Source organism: Frankliniella occidentalis, unplaced genomic scaffold (genome assembly GCF_000697945.3).
Source record: "Frankliniella occidentalis isolate FOCC.00 unplaced genomic scaffold, Focc_3.1 Scaffold11, whole genome shotgun sequence".
Classification (NCBI taxonomy): Eukaryota; Metazoa; Arthropoda; class Insecta; order Thysanoptera; family Thripidae; genus Frankliniella; species Frankliniella occidentalis.
Genome location: NW_026267141.1, coordinates 875,663 through 894,661, shown reverse-complemented (window position 1 = coordinate 894,661; position 18,999 = coordinate 875,663). Strand labels below are relative to the sequence as shown.

The following is an 18,999-nucleotide window of genomic DNA, read 5'->3' as shown; positions in this document are numbered from 1 at the left end:
CGAGCGGACTTATTTCTACAGTCGGTTCTGATGAAGCTGCCTGTGGCCGTGTCGGCTGTAGCTACAACTGTGTTGCTACACACAGGGGCGTAGAGGCGGCCGTCGCGCCGGTTGCCACCTCTTCCGCGCCTGCACGCCAGTGCGTAGGCAACCCATCGAGCTGCCTCGTATTCTCCCGGACAGGTGATGTTACATGGGAAGTTGGGAATGTACATACCGGTATACACAAATATGACAGGTTTATGTCAGTCATGATTTGTTTATTTTACTGGACTAAAAGCTGTCCTCAGGAAATCCATAAAGAACAAAAAAATACTAAAATCCAGAAAACACTTTTAGAATGTAGGGGCCTTAAATCAACTCATGCAACTAAAATTTGTTGTATGCCAACTACATTAGACATAGTATGTGGAAGTTGCAGTGCAACTGTCTCCCAATTTCACACACACAAAAAAAAAAACAATTATAAGGAATTTGTAAATTTTATATCCATTTTCAAGTCATGTCTGCTCACAAGGCACATCGAGCAGAAAGTCGGGTTGAATAATGAAAACCCTGAATTAACCAGACGCAAATACATTGCATAAATTTAAATCAACCAGTGTTGAGTAATTGTACAACTGAGCTATTCACAGAAATATATACATTTATGTATAGTAATTAATTAAATATAAAAAGAGCCTAGATTATGTACACAGACTTTTGACTTGCTCCATGACATGCGTTTAACACAGCTCAGCTGAGCATGGAATGACTGTTTAAAGAGATTCTGATCTCCATTCGGGCAGTTCAGGTTAAATCAATAAATGTTTCAAACAAAAAATTTGGAATTTAAGTGAAGAAAAAACATTTGAAGGCATCAAGAAGTGGGTAGGTGGGCATTTAACTTAGGGTTATAACAATCTTTTGCTTGCTCACCACTACAGCACCACACAGGTTGTACTTACACACTGTATATATGCATGCAACAACCATTCAGAATGAAGGGCATTAAAGCTTACTGGTGTTGATTTTTTTTAAATAAAAATTTCCATCACAGCAATTCAGAACCTGTACCCCTTTAGAGTATTACAGGAAAATTGTATTAAACAAAATAATCGTTCCATTTTGAAATGATTATGATCAGGAAATAATATTGAAGAACACTAAAAGTCATTCATACCAGCTGATTGTAATGGAGCACTATTACTCTACAATTATATAAATTATAAACAATATATTAATAATAAAATTGGCAACCATTCATGGCTATTGGCAATGGACATCACATTAACTGCTCAAATTGACAGGACTCCAACAAATCATCTTACTGTGCTTATTTATGTTACCCTTAACAGAACAAGTTATTAATAAAATCAATTTTAACAAACAGGAAATGAACATGAAAACGACAAACAAACTTTCAAAACTTACTGAAAAATAAAAAAAAAACTGGGTAATTTTGAAAGGTTTGATAGAGTTGTAAAAAATTCTTTTGACAAAGAGGGCATAATACTTTCCTATTATCTTAATAAAGTGATTCCTGTCACATTTTATTGGATTGATAGAAACCTTAAACACTCTAATTAAAGCTATCCTTAGCAGACTTAACTGACTTGAGTCTAGCGCCACAAATACAATAGTTAAGAGTAAAGGTTAGAGAATTATTTTATTATTTTCAAATAAGGAATACATGTAACCGTAATAAGAACTGCCTAATCTCAGTACGCAGAAATGCTTTGGAATACCATATACATACATGTATGTGTTACTTTGTATGTTACACCTTGATAGGAAAGACAAATAGACCAATCAATGGCTAAGAGGTACAATGAGATGAAGAAAGTTTCCTTCATTTGGTGATAAATCAACAAAACACAAACAACAAGGAAATATTTGGAGTTAAAAATTTACTATTAGGTAAAATTTTCCAAACTTTGTGTTAGAGTGGTTAACAAGTCAAAAACATTTAACCACTTCAGCAAAGAAACAAAGGTAAGTTTCAAACAAAGAACTTGATTTTAACAAAACAGGCAAAAGCACTTGCAAGACTTTTTGTAAGTTGAAGTGCAATACAAAATTTAAGATGAAAATTTGAAGACTAACAGGAATTAAATAACAGAGCAGTGATCAGAAGTTACACATGCCTGTAGCGGGAAGGATTGTATAACAACATAATTATGATCACACATAACGGGAATCTTAATTCCTTCGTTTTAAAGAGGCACTTCAAAGAAAATTCATGTAGCAGCCAGGATGCCTCGCCAGCGAGACGCTGCTTATTAGTATCACAAGGCCTTAATTGAGACCACTTCTTGTATAGTCCAATGGGTTCTTCACTGGCACTGAATAAATTATTGGAGCAGTTTAACTAAGTTAAACTAGAGAAATAATCATCACATTTATCAGAGCAAGTATTTGGCACAATGCAAATTGCACTGATTTAAGTGCTCCACTCCACATAATAATGTAATTTTTCACTATTCATAAACCACAAATTCAATGTATTAATATGAATACATTAGTAATGGCACCAATTTCAGTCAGTGGCAGGCTGTGCAGAAGCCTCTGCTTGTGATGGTGAGGTGGGTGACTGTCCAGGATTTGCTGAGGCTGGTGCTGAAACCCGTTGTTGAACCAAGGACAGCAGGAGATCAGAGTACTGCTGCATCATTGTGACAGCACTGCCACTTCCCCCTGTTGCAACTAAATCTTGCAGCTTGTTGGCGAGAGCAGGATCAGAAGATGGTGAGCCGTTTGTAACTGGCATCCCATTTGTTGCACCACCAGCAATAAGTCGTAAAGTGCGTTGTGCTTCTCCAACTGCTCCTTCCAATCCTTGAAGAAGAGGATCTTGACTGTTACGCTCTGTGCTTTCCATTGCAAGTCTCTTGTGCAGTTGTACAACAGTGTCTGCTGTGCGCATGAGTTGGTCAGTAATTGAAGAAATCAGTTCGTGGGACACTGTTGAAAAAGACATCACAATATAAACAATGCTAATAGAATTCTGTAGAGTTTAATGTAGAATAATTATACTTACAAGGAGCACTAGCTAGGTCAACACCACTGTCTGTGTCCTTGACTGGTAACTCTTGAGGGGATGGGTCTAGTTGGTGTGATAGATTGGTGGGATTACTAGAAGAGGTTCTTAGACGAGTTGGGCGAGGAGGTGGAACAGGTGCTACAAGATCACGCTCCCCTCCAAACCTGTTTATGGGAACCGAAGTCATTGTTCTTCGATGAGGTACAGCGCTGTGACCACCGGGTGGAAGGCTCATTGGAGCGCTGGAGAAAACCAATTCAAAGTTAGATTAATCTGGATGATCAATTAAAGTTAAAATTACTTTTGAAAACCAATGTACAGGTGAGAAGAAGTTCGTACCCAGAAGACCTATCTATGCTTGAACTTCTTTGTCTTGGCTTTCCTACAGATGATATCTCCTCAGAACTTGAATCCTCATTGTTTCCAACTTGACTAAGGTTCACTGAAACACAATAAGAAACCAGTTAATACTGTAATTCAAATCTAAATTTACCATTTAACACGTTGAGTGCGGCTTGACCCATTACATTGTGGGTCCTAATAAAATAAGATTGCCAAGACCCACCGCACCTTATGTGTTGAGGGAGGTGAATACTAATCTAGAGTAAGAACTTACTGCTGGAGAAAGCTCCTGACAGACCACGCTTTGCTGGCATTCGTCCTTTCCCTCCAACTCCGCTGGTCATTTTGTTTTGAGAAGATATGGTGGGTCGCATAAGTCCATTCATACGAGTTGCAGGCGTTGGATGGTGGCTCAAACTCAAATCACTCTCTGAATCACTCTGTAGTTTTTAAGAGGATAAGAGTAATTAATAACAATAATCATCATAAAGTATTAATAATATGCAATATTGAACAAATATTTCTAGTTTATTTTTTTAGTACTAGACCTGATTCAAAACGCCAACTGAACTACTCCTTGTCATAGCTGATCCAGTCTTAAATCCTGGTCGAGGAAGAGTACGACTTGCACTGCTTGGTTTGTGGTTCGAGACTTTACCTGAAACTAAAATACAAAATTATATGACCAACTCTACTGAAAGATTTTGAAAAATGAAAAAATAACATTAAACTGTGATATATAATTAAATGCCTGAGCTACTTCTCCATTTTTAGAGAACCTAATGTCTATTGTCTACCATAACAAACTTTCAGAACAGATAATAAACTAAATACAGTCTAGTTCACAGTGGGGTTGACTAAAAACAAACCGTGAACATGCGCAAATAGTTACACTACTACATCGCAAAAGCTACATTGTTAACATGAAATGCTGAAGTTTCGATGAAATCTAGGATTGAAATTTACAGTACACATTTGTTTTGCCAGAGTCTGCATAAGTCAACAAATTGTGATTAATCTGAGGGAAAGAACTCATAATTCTTGTGAATACTATTGTTACTTGGCTCACAGAATTACATAACATACACCTTTTCATTTGACATTAAATCTAAGTTCCAATAATTTTATTTCTGAGCTAGTTGTCTGTTGGTGTATTCATTTAAAGGATGGGTACCTTGGACAGGTGTTCTTCGGGGTGAGGGATTGGCAAGATCGCTGAGGGAACAGGCTCGACGTATAGCACCTCCAGGCTCAGTGCCACCATCATCACTGTCCACAGCTGTTAGGCGAATTTCAGATATCAATACACATGCATAAAAACAACACAATTATAAGTTCTCATCATCTGAAAATTTCTCTCAGTGCAATAGATTTGCTCCGCCAAATTCATTTGATGTAAAGCGCACCCCAGTTTCCTAACTTTTCTTTCGCATGGAGAGAGAGAGAGAGAGAAATTAGTCAGACTTTTGAGAAAAGCAACCAACAAAGCTTTAAAAACACACTGTAAAACACAATAAAAACAACAGTGAAAAACAAATCATAAATTCTAAAAATCTAAATAGGAAATAAAATAAAAATCTGCAGTGAAAGCTGACAAGCGTGGTGTTCTGAGTACTAGCTACACAGAAACATTACATAGAACAAAATAAAAAGCATACTGCTCTATTTATTTTTTACACTTTTGAATGAAACCAGAATGGTTGGGAAATTTGTAATTGAAGTTAAAAATGGGTAAAAAGTGTAGTTTTGCCATCAGTGTGATAACTTTCTTAGTGAGTCAGCATAAAGCTAAAAATCAAAACATTAGCATGTGTTTCCAGACAAACAAAAGCTGCACATAGAGAAAGAGTCTGATGGGCTACCTGGAAGAACTGGTGTGTATTTATAATGAGCTGTGGGAGGAAAAAAAAACAAAACATGTGTATAAATAATAAAAAGAAAAAGAAAAAGAAAAAAGACAAAAAAAGAAAAAATTAATTAGGGAAGTTCAATAAAGAAACAAACCAATGCAAAACCTTCATAAGGGTAACTTTTAAAAAAACAATAATGAGGTTGGATTTAGAATGACAAGGAAGTGAGAAAGAGTAAAGGACTGATTCAGAGAGTACAGGGGGAAGGCGAATAGTCTGAACTTAGTAGCAGCATGCAAACTTCTGAGTACATGCAACACCTTCAAGACAAAACATCAACTAATAACTGAAAAATGCGTTTGTGCAACACAGGCTAACAAATGGTCAGTCTTTATAACAATCTGTGCTGTACCTGAAACACATTTGGAAGGCAACAATTGGTGGTGATTGTGTTGTCGAAGGGCTAGGCGCTTTGCCAGCTGATTAGATGCAGCTGGTGTTGGTGTGTGCCCTGGAATAGATAATCCCACAGGACGAGGCCACAAACGTTTAGGAGAGTTTGCACAAGAGGAGGATGTAGCAGGTGTAGAGGATCCAGAGTCCCAATTAACAACAGCTAGGCTATCATCATTACAATCGGAAAGACCATCCTCACTGCGAGAAAAGGACATTGATATTGTTGTATCAGTATCTCCCTGGCATGGTACAGAAGGTGACCTGCTCATGTGCTTGGGCCAAGCTTTCGGCTTTGGTAAAGCACTGGATTCAAATTTTTTTGAAAGTAATTTCACATGGGAAACAGTTTGTTGCAGTGTATTACTGCCAGTGTCCTCAGAGCTAGGTCCTTTAACCTCCAAGCTTTCACTTCCTTTGCTATTACCATAGCACTCTGAAATTTCCTTGGCAACAGATGAAATTGTCTCGTTAGTGACCTGACACTTTTCTGCATCTTTCATGGGTTTTGATGAGTTACTACCAATATCATCACTGTTGCTGCTATCAGGACTTACAGTTGCCCTCTCTGCCTTTTCAAAAAATTGATCAGAATTTTTAGAGGTTCGTACTGTATCTTTAGGAGCCACTGCTTTAACTTCTATTCCGCGAATGTGCTTGGCAGGGGTTTTAGATTTTGTCCATGTGGCACTACCACTCATCAATTCACGGGGCAAACCCTTGACCATGGCCGCAGACTTTCCTTTATCTTCCTGCTTCCCACTAGATTGCTGTAGGGCCTTCAGATGGCTTCTTCCAGGACCTGGTATGGTTCCCATTTTCAGCCTTGGTTTAGGTGGTTTGTGGGCAATTACAGGCTTCACTTTAATTTCAGGTTTAGGGGCTGTAGGTGGTCGGCTCACAGGAGGTTTCCTTTCACTAAGTGGGAAACTTAGTCTTCTATTACCAGAGTCCCCATCTGTGCCACTTCCACTATCAAGAGGTATGAAAAATGACTGAGGCTTGGCTTTCAAAGACACTGAACGATACAGTGGAGGTGGAGAAGTTGGCTGAGAATATGCTCCAGTTGGTGCTTGTAAAGTTCCAGAAAACTCAACAGGTTCTAAGGAATCAAGCATAGCACCATCTGGAACCATCGGAGACCCAGCTCGTTCTCTACCAGGACCAAAGCGAGATGACCTTGTGTCGTGCAAACTCCTTGTTCTGAACACTCCTCTGGGAACATTTTCATTACCAATGAATCCTTGACTTGCCGTTTCAAATCCACTATCTTCATAAGTTGGCATTCGTCTGCTGCTTGTACCAGAAAATGTTGGCATTTGCATTTCACTGTCATCAGTAAGAATACTCTCTGTGCTTTGAGCATTGCTCCGAGAGTCACGAAGTTGGCGAGATCCAATGCCTTGAAACAGGAACTGATAGTCACTTTCATCTGTTAAGATGCTCTCTGATGATCTACAAGCTTCACGGTTTCTGAGGAAAAAGCTGGCGCTACTATGGCGATCAATCTGGAGAATATCAGCAGATGAGGACAACTGACTTCCATCAGACAGAATACTTTCCTGAGACAGAAAAACTTCACCCACTTGCCTGTCTAGGCCATGCTGACCTGCCGCACTTGCACTCCTGAAACGGTCTAGTTCTGTGTTGTCAGATGTGTTGAAAATTTGATAGTCACTTACACATCTTCTGGGAGGCTTTCCAAACTCACTGGTAGACTCCAAAGAGTCAGAGCTGAAACTTCCTGCATCTGAAAGTTTATCTTCATTTTTCATATCATCTTCCAGTTCAGGTTCTGGAGTCTCTAAAATTGACTCAGTGGACCTGGTTGTGGGCTTCCTTCTAAACATTTCAGATGGTAAGGAGACACTGTTAAAATCTACATAAAAGGTACATGATCTATTTTTGTTACCCAGTGTTTTCTGTCCAGTTTTCCCTGTGTCCTCTGAATCAGTTATAGCACCAGAGTTAGTGGGAGAATGAAGGTCATCACAGACAGGAGATTCCGGAAGAGATAAAACGTTAGTATTCAATGCTCGATTAACACGTCGAAACTTGTTAGTAGAGACTGCAGACATCCCAGAGAGATTGAGTGAAGAAGGACGATTTGCTGTCATAGCAGCAAGGGAAATTTTTGAAGCAGGAACAGAAGAAGTATCAGAAGAAGAGTGGGTAGGTTTGGGATTAGAGGCAGGTTGGTTAGATGACAACAAAGGAGTTGTTCTGGATGCTGGCTTGCCAGCAGGTTTGCTTGGGAATTTTGTGGGCTTAGGAGGTTTTGCAGGCTTGGTTTGCTTCTTAGAAGAGGCATCTTTACCTATTCCAGGGGGACGTAGCATACGATGGGGAGCACCATTTCTTCTTTCCTTTTCTGGGAATCGGCTCAAGTCCTGAATACTTTGACTGCTCTTCAGATTGGATCTGTAACCGACCTATAAAGCAAAGCAAAAGAAAAATAACAATAGTAAACTCATCATATAACAACCAGTAATAGGGAATGGAGAAAAAATCTAGACATACACTCTGCAACTTTCTCCTTGTTTCTTCTATTCTTTTTTTCAGCTCCTCTCTTTTTCTTGATGTTTCAGGTTCCGTGCGAGACTGCCATGCTGCATTAATAACAGCAGTATTTCGAGGGGTTGTACTCAAACGCCCATGATATTGCGAAGATATACTTTTTTTACCTGCAGAAAGAAGACGTGGTTCGGAAAAAGACATGCAAAATAATCAACATTATGAGAAAGTAGAATAAAACACTCACCAGAATAATGTTCTTTGTCTTGTTCAGCACCACTTAGTGAGTCAAATGTATTTTTTAAGTACTTTTCCCGCTGACCCATTATATCAAGACTCTCTGAGCTGTAATAATAAATAACAAAATAGGTTGCACAAAAAATATTTTAAAAATAAATGATTTACAAAGTTTAAAAGAACTGGGTCGACTTTAATACCTGACTGATAGCATTGACATTAGGTTGCGTTCTGCTGTGTCAGCACTCGGAGTTGATACCTCTTCATCATCGTCATCGCTGTCCTGGCTACCCGACACACCTGATGGTGAAACAAGCGGCAAATCTGATAGACGCTCAGGTCGTTGATTTTTCCGAAAACGGCGCTGAGATCTACGCAGTTCTTCTACATCCATTGCATTAACTGTGTAAACACTGCAAAAGATAATACACATTTTTATGAGGAAAAACTTTTCAGATCCAGAAGAGAAGATTACAGTATTTCCTTTAATGAGGGTTGACTAACCTTGTTGTTTCCTCGGCTGCTGGATAATAAATTAGTCTTTGAGAGTGCTCAGGCTCTGTTGACTCACCTTCACCCTCAGAATAGTCTTCCACATCACCATCATGTTCAGTGCTTTCCATGTCCTAAGGCAACATATCAGTTAGAGCATTTCAAATTTTATTCAATAATTCATAATATGTATACAGCACAAATATTACCTCATATTTATAACTGCCTATGCTGCTGTCATCAGTATGATGTCTATTTCGGTGAAGGTCTGATAAGTCATTCCCTCTTGACATGGTAACTTTACCAATACTGACCTGAAAAGACCAAAAGTTCATAATTTTCACTCCAGGAAAGTTGAGGGCCCAAAATTAAACAAAAAAACTGTTTGACATATAAGAATTCACTTCCTCACAAATACTAGAAATACATGTGTAAAAGCTTAAATATAAGTTGGTTATAAGCATGGAAAACAAACCTGTTTTGATTCTTCACCATTTAAAAGTTCATGCATACTCTCTGGACATGGAAGAAACTCGTCTCTTTGTTCACACTGCAAACCCTGACCACCAAAAAGCAGATAAAGCATATTGTAAGAAATTGCTCTGTGAAAATTATATTGTTAGCAGGCTGTGCAACACCAGTCAACCACCAAATTGCAACAAAGTACAAAAAAGAAGCACAAATTTGCAAACACAATAATGATAAAGCAAGTGACATTTATAACTTAATTTGATATCAAGATCAAGCATTTGCTGATTAAGACTTAGTTGTGTGAAATTGACATGAAAACAAAAATCTTGTAGACGTTGTTATTTGACCACCAATACAATTTAACTGTCTGAAATTTAAATCAAAATATTTGTATTTCCATACCTGCTTTTTGATTAACATTGTTTCCCGTCGGAAATCCGAATAATGGCGAATTTCAGTACCACTGTCAATAGAACTGTCTTTGGAGCCATCTGAATCTGCCCTTTTTTCTGAAATTAATAGAATAAAGATGAATTGGATATTAACAAGCAGAGTTGAAAAATAATGAAGTAGACCAAACCACTAGAATCTATATTACCTTGTTGAAGAGGAAATGGAATAACAGAATCGCTGTCATAGACTGACTTCACAGTTATACCAGTCGCATCTAAGCGCTGTGCCCATCGTCCTTTTGGTGGTTCTATGGGTCTATTATTTGTCAGGTTGGTGTGTGTTGCATCTCCTAAGTCATCTTTGATTTGTTTCTTGGCCCATAAGGGTAGCTGGCCAACGCTAAATCTGGAATGTTAAGAAAGTAATTTGCAATATTGATCTCAACATAAGTCATTCTAATATGGAAAATTAATTAGGTACTTAGGTGTACTACGGTATAATGCATCTACTAACCGGTAATCAGCATGGTCAACACTATTTGCATTAGGGTCGAGCATTTCTGGTGGTGGAGGTCCAAACCCATCATTGTCCAATTGGATTCCATTTACTAATTTATTGCTTCGTCTGAACAAAGGGAAACAATATTTTCATTATTTTATAAAAACATTTGGAAGGAAAGTTTGAATGTTTCAGTACAACCATCATGAACTTACCTTCCAGCCCTGGCTGCTTGCTGTGCTAGCCTTGCATGCATTGTAACCACCATGTCATGGGGCACTTTCCACACAAATATACAACCATCTCCAGATGCTGAGACTAGACGCTTACAGTCATTAGTGAATCTCAGACCTGTCACTAGCTCTGAGTGTCCTAGCATGGTCGCCATACATTCACCTGAGTAGTAGTCATAAACACACAGTGTTTTGTCTGTGCATGAAGTGGCCACAAAAATACCACTTGGGTCTAAAACAACCTGTAGAAGAATTTTTTTAATTTAAACATCTTAGTTTTAAATTTAAAACATAGCATTCAGTGGATCGTAGGTTTACCTTGATTAAAGATCCATCTTCACCAACAGATCCTTTAAATGTTTTAGAATGCTTTCCATTGGTAACATTGTAAACTCTAATGTTCCTGTCTTGACAGGCAGTCAAAATATGCTTTTGTCCACAATCAATTTCCATATCATATAATGTAGTTTTCCCAGCAGCGTTGTGACCACGGGAAAACTGTATGTTATTACCTCCTGGGGACTGTAAAAAGGAAATAAAATAAATATTGAATACAAAAATGCAGTTAAGATCCAAACGCTTATTTGTGTTATACACAATTGATGAATTACCCCAGTGAGTTGCCGAAAGATTATTGATTTATCGGCTCCACAGGAAACCATTTGCAGCTGTCGATGCGCATTCAAAAATCTCACAGCTGTGATTGACGAAGAATGATCATCTAGTGTTTGAACAAAGTTGTAGTCCTCCTCAACACTAAACACATGAATCAATCTATCTCTTGAAGCAGAAGCCAAGAGTTTGTGTCCACTATCTTGACGAGTATATTCAAGGCATAAGACTTCAGCATCATGAGCTTCTATCCGGCAAACTTCTGGGAGCCCACGAACTTCATTTATTCTGATGTTACCAGCTCTGTCTCCAGAAGCTAAATGTTTTCCATCAGGACTTATTCTAATAGATCTCACTCCATTCCGACCATCATATGAACTATCTGTCTTTTCAGCAGTTGATAAGTCTAAATCTTTGAGGTAGGTCATTTCAGGGTCAACATACAGAACTTTCATTAGCTCCTACAACAGAAACGAAAATTTTAGTAGTGGAGACAATATTGCAAAGTAGTAAGAAACTAAAATGTTCAAATTAACAAAAGGAATTACATTGCTGTAGATATTTCTTTTGTACGTAGGATCTTGAGATGTGTCAGTATTTGGGTCTAAATTCCAGAACCGGATCGTATCATCACTAGAGCAGGTAACAAATGAGCCTGGCGGCATGCCTTCTTCAACCCCAACTGGATACATTTCAACTCCCCAAATACATGCAGAATGGTAGAGAAAGGAATGAGATTTTCCAACCTAAAAATGAAATTAATGAGTTTTGCTTTAATTTTAGGATGAGCTTCAATAAAATTTAAATTCAGGGGAGGTCTGTATTTAACTTACCCGTTTAATATCTCTGACATCCCAAACATAAAGACTATGATCATTATAAACACAGGTGAGTTTCTGATTTTGGCTGTCATATGCAAGGGCAATTGCATCAGGGTATTTGGCATTATTAGGATGAGAAGCCATATGGCTGTGGTAACCAAAACACAGAGTCAGTCTACAATGTCCCAAACCAAGATCATACATATTTCACAAGAAGAAAACAGATAGAATACCTGATGTTAAGACCTTGGGCCACATCGACACCTAAGTAGTGTGTTCGAGGTAAAGTTGTTATGAATTGCAAAGTCAAAGGGCTGAAACATCTTACTATACCATCTGCACACCCAATAAAAATGTAATGTTCTCCTACTGACATACAATTGGCACTGGTTGTCTGTAACATATAAAGAAAAATCAAATCAAATCTGTATCAACAGCACAACCTATTTTGGGGTATAAATAGAGGTAATCAAAACTTACTCTAAGCTCCACCCATTTGTCTAACAGCCTTCTGTTGTTGAATTCACACAGGAGTCCTGATTTTGTTATGGCATAGGTTGAATCTCCTGACTCTCCACGGCCACAAGCTACATCACAGAAATAATTGTTTCGTTGTTCTCCTAGAATGGCTGACCGCCCCATCAGTGGAACAGGTTCTTTGTACTGCACAAAAAATGTTTACAATTATAGAGCATATTAACTTTGAAAACACTACTCAAACATAAAAACTTGCCAAACAGTTCTCTTTCTCACCTTTGCAGCTCTGGAGTATTCCAAGTACCAGAATTTGACATGACGGTTTCCGACAGTCACAAAGTAGTTTCCATTTTCAGCAAAAGACACAGCCTTCACTTTGCTTGACACTTTGTTAGATGCTACCTTTATATTGGCCCTCCAGTCCCAGACATTCACTATCATGTCATGCTGGGACCCCACAGAGACCACATACTTGTGGCTGGGGGAAAATGCCTGAGAATGCAAGCACAGAGATTAGAAGTGGGAGCTCAGTAAATTTAGTCAACTCAACTTGTATCCAATATTTTCTGCCAATATTTTTATCACAAAAATTAGCAAAATTTAACAGTTTAACAACATTGACGTTGAAAAGGTATAGTAATCATCCAAAACATTTTCCCTTCTAAAGTGAATGTACTCACCACGCAGTTGATGCCATATTTGTGGCCGGGGAACTCCGCAACCTGCTGGGCACCCTGGCCGTGCAGGTCGTGTAGGTCCCAGACGCGCACGCTGGGCGCGTGCCCGCACTCGCCCGTGGCCAGGTACCTGCCATCTGCGCTGAACGCCACGCAGGTGATGGTCTTCCGGGGTGCGTTCAGCACATGGCACTGCCTGTTCTTGCGCGGGTTAAACAGGACCACGGTGCATCTGGAGACGAAAAAAGCAAACAAACAAAAAATAATTACGGTTAGTAAAAGGCTGGGCTTGGACAACGAGGTCGCGCAAAATCGATACTTGAGTAAATCTGGTTCATTTTTTTTGCGATAAGTGTGGGCACTCGGCTGTAAGTTTCTCAAAAAACTGCTCTTGGTAACGTACAAAGAATTTGGCACCTTCATTATACAAACAAATCCTTTGTATTACAAAGGGTCTTGGCTTAGTGATACGAAGAGCACGTTTCTGTTCACAAAGTGGTGCTTTTTGCAGTAACAAAGAAATCTGTTTGTAACATGGTGGTTCCACCCAGTGAGAAATTAAATATCGGACTAATATCAGAACGGTATAATTTGTCAATTTTACCATCAATCGATACATTCTGAAACAGACATATATCTGATATTCCACATCGTTTCGATATCGGTCTGATATTTCATTTCTCACTGGGTAGATCCTTTGTACGCCACAAACTCTTAATGTAGTGATACTACTTTTATGAGAAATATTTTCTTGACTCACCCTGCCGGGTAGGCGATGAGCTCCGAGTTGGAGTCGCAGTCCAGGGCGGCATTGCTGGGTACAGTGAGCCCAAGCACTCGCTCTAGCTTGACCTGAAACCAGAAAAAACGGATGCAAGGTTAGACGCACAGTTTTTGAATGACAAAGGAGAGAATTCAAGTAGAAAACTATCACAAAAGATACAACAGAAATCCATTTTTATTAAGTGAGCGGATTTTTTAAGAGGGGGCGTTGAACCAGTAATTAAGAACAGCACTTGCATCCTGCGCGAGCAAAAACTTTCACCCATCCTCTTGGCAGTGTAGTGGCGCTAGCCCGGGTCAGCCTTATACGGGGGCCGCACCAGATGTTGTTGCAGGCGTTGCACAATGGTCGGCCCATCGGCGCGGGGCGTGGTGGTGGGGCGCGTGAGAGGGCACGGGGAGAGGGGGGCTGTAAAGGCAAAGGTGATAGCAGCAGGACGTTATTCGAGGACACTAAAACAAAGGGAGGCTTTGAGAGGTTTGTGAGCGCTGGAGCGCCGAGCCGAGCGCCCGGCTGGGTAGGCAACATCGCGCGGTGTGCGGCTGGGTAGGCAACATCGCGACCGGAGCGCTCGGCTGCACGGCGGGGCGGCCTACCCAGCGCGGCCGCAGGGGCTCCCAGCAGGGTGCTGGCTGAACTGGAGCCGGGCCGGCCCCGCGCAGAGCGAGTATACGGACCATGGACGTTTGACAGACGGCCTACCGCTTCAAAGACGCGGGCCCGCGCTACGCTACGCCACGCCCTGCCCGGCCCTACGCCGCGCCGCAGCCGCCTCTACGGGAAGCATAGCTTTAAAATCTCCCATTCCGCTATAGAGCAAAGGGCGGGCCTCGACCGACCGGGACGTGCCGTGAATCAGAACGAGCACCTCGCCAAGACCTCGCCGCGCAGCAACGCGCCAGCAACGCGCAGCAGGGCTCTGGCCTGGAGGAGGTGGTGCGGACCCGCGAGACACATTGGCGGCCCAGCCCAGGAAGATATCAAGTTAGCGTTTTTCTGGGCGTTCGGGCGTTGGGCGTTCGTGTGAGGCGTTGGGCGTTTTTGAAAAGCGTTCGGGCGTTTTTCACGCGTGTTGCGAAGCGTTATTGTGCGAGATATGATGCGTAGATAAGATGCGATCGAGACATGTGTGAGATTTGAGATGAAATGAGCATTTACATCCTACTGGTCAAGCCGAGAAAAACAGGCGCGATTTTCAAATCTCCCTGAATTTAAACTAAGTATTTAGGAAATAACCCTCTTTTTCCGGACACGGATTGCGTGGAATTGAATGTGGAGTTCTTAACACTATGAACTATCGGTTATCTATGGACATATGTCCTTTTACAGAAATATTTGAGCTATTTATCACGATAAGTATGAGAACGTCAGCTTGGAGATCAGTGGAGGGTGTAGCCGCCCGCTCGCTCATTTCATCTCAAATCTCACATCATATCTTTTCCCATCGCACCATATCTCGCACAACGCTTCGCAACACGCATGAAAAACGCCTGAACGCTTTTCAGAAACGCGTAACGCCTCACACCAACGCTCAACGCCCGAACGCTCCAAAAAAACGCTAACTTGATATCTTCCTAGCACACGCCGGCACCGGGCGAGCGAAAGGACGGCAAAAAAATAAAACCATTGGATATTTTCCAATGCCGAAATCCACGTAGAATCAAAAGTCGATTCTGTGCCTTGTGACGATTAACGCAAGGTACACACTAAAAAAAACTATTCCTTTAAAAAAAATAAAAAATGCTAAATTTGCATGGCCCTGGAGGCAAGAAGGTGCGGATAATACAGTCGTCTGTCTCTGGCGGTGTGCGCAGAGCGTTAGAGGCAGGGCGGCGGCGAGCGAGTCGCCCACCCGGCCTGGGCTGGCCTGGGCTGGCCAGCGGTACACGGCTGATCAATTAGAACACGGTCGCACTCTCACCGCACGCGAACGCGCGCCAGGGCGTGGCGTATGCAGCCCATTCACACACACACTAAAAACAAACAAAAACCACGCGACGGTTTGGTCAGCGGGCTCGATTTGAATGGACGGACGGACAGCTGTCGGTCTGGGTCTGTCTGTGTGACGCGCGGGATCTCTGATGGAGGGAGGTGTACAAAAACAAGACGGCGCAAAGCAAAGGGGAAAAAACGTGCGAAAAGTAACGGGCGCAGGAAGCGGGACACTCGATAATTGAAGACTTTGATGACCGGGGAGGGGAGGGGGGCTGGTATCGGGCCGGACCGGGGCCGGGTGGACGCGCGCGCCCACGCACACCCACACCCCAATGCCAATACCTCGCCCTGCGATCTATGCGACGGCTGGCGGGCTGCGTCCGACGACAGCAGCCAGCAGTGCAGCAGCAGGTCCAGTCGCCGCCAGCCTCTTGTCTCTGTCTAACCCACACACTGTGCACACTACTGCGACCGATAGAGAGGGGGGAGGAGAGAGAGACAACAGACGCGAGGTAGCAGAATTGCCCTTGCCACACCCGCACCCAGGAGTCCAACTCCCCCTCTTCTTTTTCGCCGCAAGCGAGCCATAAAAAAATGACGTGGTGCTTATTAAGACATTAAGGCCCTGTCCTCCTGCGGTGTGGGCAGGGGAGGGAGGCAGGCGACAAGATAGCGGCAGCGAGTAGTGAAGATACTTTTTGTGCTCCTCCTTTATTTTTCCCATCACTGATATAAAGTAGAACGACAGGGAGCACACACATACACAACCGAGGGTAATAAAAAAACTGTCGTCAAAGGATCATTATTAGGAAAACGTTTCTTTTCTTTCCCTGCTGCAAGTTAACAACTACCGACGTACAGTAAACGAGAAGCCTAGATTTTTTTTAAAGCGCAGGCCTTCGTTCATCGACTGACAAAATAGTCCCTTCAATTCAAGGGAATTTTTAAACCCCAGAAATTCCCATTTTAGTAAGTAACTACTCCACTTATTCGTTAATTTTCGCAGTGTGTCGTCGCACGTCGCACTTCGCGATAATCATAAAATAAAAATACAATAATCCTTGCTGTTTTCTCCAAGCTTTTGGACTGCAGCACACCGATGGCACTGCTTCCACTCCACGACTGACGGCGGGCCTGGCGGACGTGACCCAAACAAAACGCGACGTCGCGGGGCGCGGCAGGCGCGGCGCAGAGAGGCGGCTCCGGCAGGTGCACGGCCTGCACGGCCTCGGCGGCGAGGGCGAGGCGCGGGGTCGACAGTCGGCGCGAGGAGGGGCGGCGGTACGCCAACACAAGTTTAGCCGCAGCGTGCGCTACTGGAAAAGTCTTTCAAGTAAAACAAGCAGTTACATACGACGCACGCAAAAAATGGGCGTTGCGTAAAACAGGGAAAGAATTTGTTTACTGCGGCAGCGAAACATTTTGGTTGCAACAGCAAACATTTTTTGTTTTGCGAAATGTCTTTTTTTGCGTGCCAAAATGTAAGTTTTTCCTGGTCCTCTCCACCCTGAAGTTACCCAGACTTACCCCGCCCTATTTTAGTGTCGTTGGCACGTGTAGAGTGTTAAAAGCTTACGCCAAAGTTTCATCAGAAGTCACAATGAACCCTGCAGCACGACTGTGCGTCAAGGTGAGTATTCACCGGAGGGTTTCGCGTTTAGTGCAACTTTCTATGCTGTTATTATAAGTCAATAAGTCACCTCTGGCGCAGGTTGTCCACAGATCTATCGCCCACGAAGACGCCCCTCCTCCCTGCCACGCCCGTCAAATCAGCGAGACTGGTGAGATAGATGGCAATCTCAATAGCGCTCAAGAGATATGCGGTGCGCGACGAGTCCGACGAGCTGAGCGGCGAGATAGCCAAAGTCACAGCCTCGCCCCTCGCCTGAGTGAGTGAGTGCATCCTAGCCCGCCCGCCTGGCTTGACGACACCTCCAACTCTTTCCTGCTGACCACTCGCCCTCCCCCGTCGCCCCTCCCCTCTAGTCCAGCTGCCAGAGAGGACATAAATTGTAAACGAAATGTGAAAAGTGAAAGGACTTAAGAGAGGCAAGAAAAAAAAGTAGGTCCTCGAAGGAGGAGCTGCGGCGGCGGCGGCGGTGACACACTGTCGAGGTAGGCCGCAAAGAAACAACTACAAAAAATACACACTGCCGCTTTTGTAAGTCGGGAAGAAATATTTTTTTTCACGCTCAAAACCAGGATGTAAATCCCTGTTACGACTCCATTGGCTGTCGTTGTCTGCTGGGCGGGCCACCGAGTTATGGGATCCTACATCCTCTTCTCTCACCTCTCTCTTCTCTCTCTCTATCCTCCTCGACCGTATAGAAGCAGCAGCCAGTTCGAAACCCTCTCGTTCCCCATCCAGGAGCGTGTCAATGTTGTGACACCTGCCTGCGGGACACCCACGCCGTTCTGAATGCACAGCAAAATGCATTTTAAACAGAAATAAACCAAACAATAAGTCTAAACAAAAAGTGAAGGAAAATCAACGCTTCAATTCTGCGATGGTGTGTTTCTATTCGTCAAATGCGAAATTGACGTCAAATTGGCGTATACCTCAACTAAATAATAACAAGACTGCCCTCTTTCTATATCCTCGCACCTTTACCTCCCGAGGCGTCTAGAGCGCGTAGGACGTGCAGGCCAATTATGTATTATGATAATGTGGAATGTTTGGCGTGCTTTCTTCCTCCCTCTCCCTGCGCCGCCCTCTCTCTCGCTCCTCCGTGAGAGCGGCCCGCTCCGCCCGCTCCGCCCCCCGTTCAGCCTCATAAAGGCCGAGGAATTCCCCCGGGCTCCTCCGCTAGCTGCCATTTTCACACTCACACCTTCCTCCGCCTCCATCAACGCAGTCCAATATTTTTAAAAAATACTCCAAAAAGAAAAATAAATGTTAGCTTATACAGTGGATTGGAAAACTAACATTGGTTTTCAAAATTGTGGGCTGATGAGAAATGATCCTGGATCATTTTGACTGGTAATAAAAAGAGAAAAACCAAAAGAAGAGCGAAGTCAAGTGACCGTCACTGACCAACACGAAACTCACGTCGTGGCCTCCCCCTCCAGGACCTCGAGGGGAAGGGTTACGGGTTACGTGTCCGGCCCGGGCCGGCCTGGGTCACACCTTCCGGGCAACCACTCGCGCCCCGTGTGCACTTGCGCGGGGTGGGCGCAACACCAGGGGG

The 18,999-nt window shown here is 42.6% G+C and overlaps 1 protein-coding gene across 9 annotated transcripts in view; it reads right to left on the bottom strand.

The window, feature by feature from the left end:
* Positions 1–239: 239 nt before the first annotated feature.
* The window catches only part of LOC113215724 (mitogen-activated protein kinase-binding protein 1), a 106,577-nt gene continuing 87,817 nt past the window's right edge, over positions 240–18,999 (bottom strand). For 7 of the 9 annotated variants that reach the window (XM_052277619.1, XM_052277616.1, XM_052277618.1 and 4 more), the window contains 27 exons: positions 13,853–13,944; positions 13,096–13,324; positions 12,692–12,907; positions 12,419–12,601; positions 12,172–12,332; positions 11,951–12,086; positions 11,666–11,863; positions 11,117–11,578; positions 10,824–11,027; positions 10,488–10,747; positions 10,288–10,398; positions 9,980–10,179; positions 9,784–9,890; positions 9,386–9,469; positions 9,120–9,224; positions 8,923–9,044; positions 8,619–8,831; positions 8,429–8,526; positions 8,188–8,351; positions 7,985–8,099; positions 5,227–5,256; positions 4,539–4,643; positions 3,913–4,028; positions 3,639–3,804; positions 3,362–3,464; positions 3,020–3,264; positions 240–2,943 (listed from right to left, as the gene is read on the bottom strand). In XM_052277619.1, the coding sequence (XP_052133579.1) occupies positions 2,519–2,943; positions 3,020–3,264; positions 3,362–3,464; positions 3,639–3,804; positions 3,913–4,028; positions 4,539–4,643; positions 5,227–5,256; positions 7,985–8,099; positions 8,188–8,351; positions 8,429–8,526; positions 8,619–8,831; positions 8,923–9,044; positions 9,120–9,224; positions 9,386–9,469; positions 9,784–9,890; positions 9,980–10,179; positions 10,288–10,398; positions 10,488–10,747; positions 10,824–11,027; positions 11,117–11,578; positions 11,666–11,863; positions 11,951–12,086; positions 12,172–12,332; positions 12,419–12,601; positions 12,692–12,907; positions 13,096–13,324; positions 13,853–13,944 (4,650 nt within the window). In that variant the 3' untranslated portion in view covers positions 240–2,518. The remainder of the gene's footprint in view (positions 2,944–3,019; positions 3,265–3,361; positions 3,465–3,638; positions 3,805–3,912; positions 4,029–4,538; positions 4,644–5,226; positions 5,257–7,984; positions 8,100–8,187; positions 8,352–8,428; positions 8,527–8,618; positions 8,832–8,922; positions 9,045–9,119; positions 9,225–9,385; positions 9,470–9,783; positions 9,891–9,979; positions 10,180–10,287; positions 10,399–10,487; positions 10,748–10,823; positions 11,028–11,116; positions 11,579–11,665; positions 11,864–11,950; positions 12,087–12,171; positions 12,333–12,418; positions 12,602–12,691; positions 12,908–13,095; positions 13,325–13,852; positions 13,945–18,999) is intronic. The other 2 variants (XM_052277614.1, XM_052277615.1) reach the window with 2 other exon arrangements.